Here is a 3,900-nt window from a genome sequence, read left to right as displayed (position 1 = left end):
GCTGACCAACTAGACACAGTCGACTGAACGACGGTGCGTCGTTAATGTTAATATAGTAGTTAAATTACTACTTGTACGATGGAGTTGCATCTCCAGTACTTTTGGATCATAACTATTTTGGAATAGTGCTGTGATCTTAGTTATTCAATAGATCTTTATGTATGAAGTATGTTTTAAGTATTTGGGATATTTTCAGTTTGGTGCATAGTATTGCTAAAGAAAAAAATTATCCGCTGCGAATATTGCATAATGTTAGATGCATGTTAGGATTATTGCATCTTATATGTCATGAACGGGGGCAGGTAACCTTGTGTTGCATGTCTCGACGCTTCAAATATTCGTCCAATCCCAAACGGAATTTGGGGGCGTCACACGTAGTGCTAAAGTCTCACTTTTTACTACAAGTGAAAGTTGAGTCTATGGTACATGGGACCATTCAAAGTTTTGGATAGCATTTGGATAGGATGTAGGATCAAGATTCAAAAAAACATGGTATCCCTACTACCAGACCTAACAGGCCAGGTGCACGAGTTATTTCAATTTTCATTACTGAGAAAGTGTCCTTAACCTTCTACCTATCTTTGCCGCCAAGATCAGCGATCACAAGTCCAAGAAAGTCTCACATATCATGAAGAAGTATTGATTTAATTGCTAAATTTCAAGCAACAAGACTGCACACAGACGTTAGCCTCGGTCAAGGTACCATGTGAAACAACATGTAATCAAAGAAGCTTCATTGGATCTTGTTGATGAAAAATAGAGCAAGCTGTCACAATTAACCTACCTGCCTCCCTTAAAAGGAAACTAGAGTTTTATTAGTTATTTTACTTAATTGCAAGGTTGAGATTTTCATGAGGAGGAAACTAAGAGATCATGTATTATCCAAAAGTTAGGAACGACCATAAAGTGAGAGTCGTTATGGAAACAACTTGTTGGAAACGACAAAGGAAAAAAAAAAAAAAAATAGACATGAAGGCATGCATTATTCTAACCAAATGAGATCACACCAAGTTTGCTAGTAGGATTCGGATTTAAGCAAGTTTGAGTGAAAGGAATGGAATGGAAGAGATGATTAATTACAAAGTGATATTTTTATATTTTTAAATTTTTAAAAAATTAAAAATTAAAAATACATTTTAGCTACATTAAAGCCACCATTCTAAAATAGAATACGAGTAAGATATTGGTATGGTGTATAACATTACTCAAAATTAAAATAAAGGTTGTGATATAGAGACGACGGGAGTACGACTACGTTTTACCATGAAAAAAAAAAAAAACGGTACGTATCTCTGAGCATTTTACAAAAAACATTTACCTATGTTTAGTTAATGAAAATTTTGAGGAATATTAGGAACTTTTTATGATTTTTTTTATTGAATTTTGTGAAAAAATTTTCTGAAATTTTTTTCAGAAAAATGAGACAACCAAACAGCTGCAATCCCACCGCCAACTCTGTATAAAATTCTTTACAAGACTTCTACTTCATATACAGAAGAATTTAACAAGGTGGCTGAAAGTGAATATCGACGCAAAGCTTTTTAAATTCAAAACCAAAGATCCGAACTCCTAAAATATTGAAAGTCATAAAAAATAAAAGGAAATGCCAGGTAGATCAATGGTCTACCGAGCATTTACACCGTTAGTTGTCTTTTTATTTTTTATTTTTTATTTTTCTAAATGTCAAAAAAATATGTATTTAATGTTTAAAAAAAATGAAAATTAAAAAAATAATAAAACAATCGATCCGTCTCCATAGCATGACCATAATATTATGTTTATTAGTACCGTAACTATCTAGCCTTTGCAACCCCAAGGGTGGGTGCCGCAAAACCGCCGGGTCCGCCAACCTCATGGCCGGTGGTTTAGATGGAGCTGCCCAAGGTCAGGGTGGTAAATCGTTGGCCATCCAGTGGCTGCTTGATATTCCCTTTTTTTTTTCAAAAGAAAAAATTTAAATAATGATGTGTTTTAAAAAAATTTCACAAATTAACTTTCAAAACCCACAGTACTCGACACAAAATCCGATCCATACGCACTTTCATCTTTTCTACATTTCTTCCTTGTTTGTCGATTTTTCCCATTAACGATCAGTGAAAGCAGTCTGTCCGGATTCGATCCTGATCAGTCGAAATCATGTAATGTGGACAGCCATAACTGACAAGCAAGGGAAAATGACTAGGAAAACGAAGAGAGAAGATGCGTTTGGTGAGGGATATTGGGAGGGATGAGATCAGAGAGGTTGGGGTCCTGGGGATCAGAGGGTACGTAGGCTCGCGGGCGGGCTTATCTGCTTGCGTTATCTTTCGTTATTTTAGTAGTCCTTGAGTACGCTTCTTAAATCGCCCATTACTTATGCAGAAAGGTCTTTCAAGACGCCCGACAATAACAGGCGCAATATGGAATTAAACGTACGTGACCCCAAAGCGTGCCAAAAACCTTCAAAGATTATTTTACCTTCACTTCACGTACCTCTCTAAGATAAAGACTGTATCATCAATCTCCTATATTAGAAGTACAAAAACATCATCATTCTACAACTTGCATAAATGAAAAATTCTACATCCATCAACGTTTCTTCTCAAATCAATCAACCGCTACCTCCCACCAACTCATTTTCCATAGAATCCCTTGACTCCTCGGTGCAGAATTTCTTAAGAAGCTGGAACAGACGGAAAACATGGCGATTCATCTTCAACTACCCCCGGGAAGATTTGACCAACAGAGCACCATGGAGAACCAAGTTGGCGAATTTTCTCGAATCCAACTCGGTTCATGGTATTGCCATTTTGCTGCTTCTTCTGGACCTTATCATCACTATCCTCGAACTCTCCTCTTCTTTAATTAAATGCGGTCCAAAAACGAACAAGGCAGAGGAAGTTTGGTACCATTGGGCAGGGATTGCAATCTTATGCGTGCTGTCTGCAAGGACGGTAGCTTTAGCCTTGGGACTAGGCAGTTCGTTCTTCAGGCGACCGGGAAACTTGGTGGACGGTGCAGTTGTTTTAGGGGCACTGGTTTTGGAAGTGTTCTTGGCGAGGAGAGGAGGCGGCTTGCTCGTTGTGGTGAGCCTTTGGCGTGTTGTGAGGATTGTGGAGAGCGCCTTCGAGTTGAGCGACGATGCCATAGAGGCACAGGTTGCAGGGATAGTGCGCCAGTTTGATGCGCTGCGGGAAGAGAACAGGAGACTCTTGGAGGCTGTTGCTGAGAGGGATAACATGATAGAGAAGCTCCGGGAAGAACTGGATCAATGTAGGCATGCTTGCACTAACGTTTTCTCCTGAATATATTTTAGTCGTAAATATTATTGTGTAGGGAAGCATGGTCTGTATATGCTGTAGCACACGATCTATAATAGGGTTATAGTGCTACATATGAATAACTTATAAGTGATCAGTCGCTGCCTGCAATTAAGTAGAACAAATATATAGATCCTAGGGAGAACTGTTATGGTGAACACCAAATTTAGAGTGGAATATTTTCCATCTTTTTTATGCAAATTAAATTGGCAATATAATAAAATTAAAAAATAAATTTGCAAACGAAATAAAGAAAATCAAGTAACCCACAAGCAAGACACCAAAAATTTTAGTGGAAAGTCTGTCGATGCGAAGGAAAAAATTACAAGACCTAGTTCAATTAAAACTTTCACTATAAACAACAATGAGTTTACAGATTTTCTTCTTTAGAACAATTTCTAGAAGCTACTAGTACATCAAGAATTAATATCAAAATTGTTGGTTTAACACATAATCATCATTACGCAAGCAGATATCAACTAGAGAAACAAGAAAGATATCACTTATAAGTGGGTATTTGACTCACTCAAAAATGAGTAGCACTAAAGTTATCCCAAGTGCAGGAGGATGTCGTGTAATAATTAGGAATAAATTCCTAGAT

General features: G+C 37.4%; 1 protein-coding gene across 1 annotated transcript; it reads left to right on the top strand.

Annotated features, from left to right (window-relative positions):
* The first annotated feature begins 2,367 nt into the window (after positions 1-2,367).
* Positions 2,368-3,561, top strand: LOC122294540 (voltage-gated hydrogen channel 1). The gene has a single exon (XM_043103365.1). It carries the CDS (start codon positions 2,550-2,552, stop codon positions 3,282-3,284), a length of 735 nt encoding a protein of 244 aa, XP_042959299.1. The 5' UTR covers positions 2,368-2,549; the 3' UTR covers positions 3,285-3,561.
* The last annotated feature ends 339 nt before the right edge of the window (positions 3,562-3,900 follow it).

This window comes from Carya illinoinensis, chromosome 2 (assembly GCF_018687715.1).
Source record: "Carya illinoinensis cultivar Pawnee chromosome 2, C.illinoinensisPawnee_v1, whole genome shotgun sequence".
NCBI classification, from domain to species: domain Eukaryota; kingdom Viridiplantae; phylum Streptophyta; class Magnoliopsida; order Fagales; family Juglandaceae; genus Carya; species Carya illinoinensis.
The sequence above is the reverse complement of the archived record's forward strand: the minus strand, read 5'-3'. Positions and strand labels throughout refer to the sequence as shown.

What these genes read in the sequence shown, in the direction of transcription:
- LOC122294540 (XM_043103365.1), top strand. Translation starts at nt 2,550, where the DNA reads ATGAAAAATTCTACATCCATCAACGTTTCTTCTCAAATCAATCAACCG.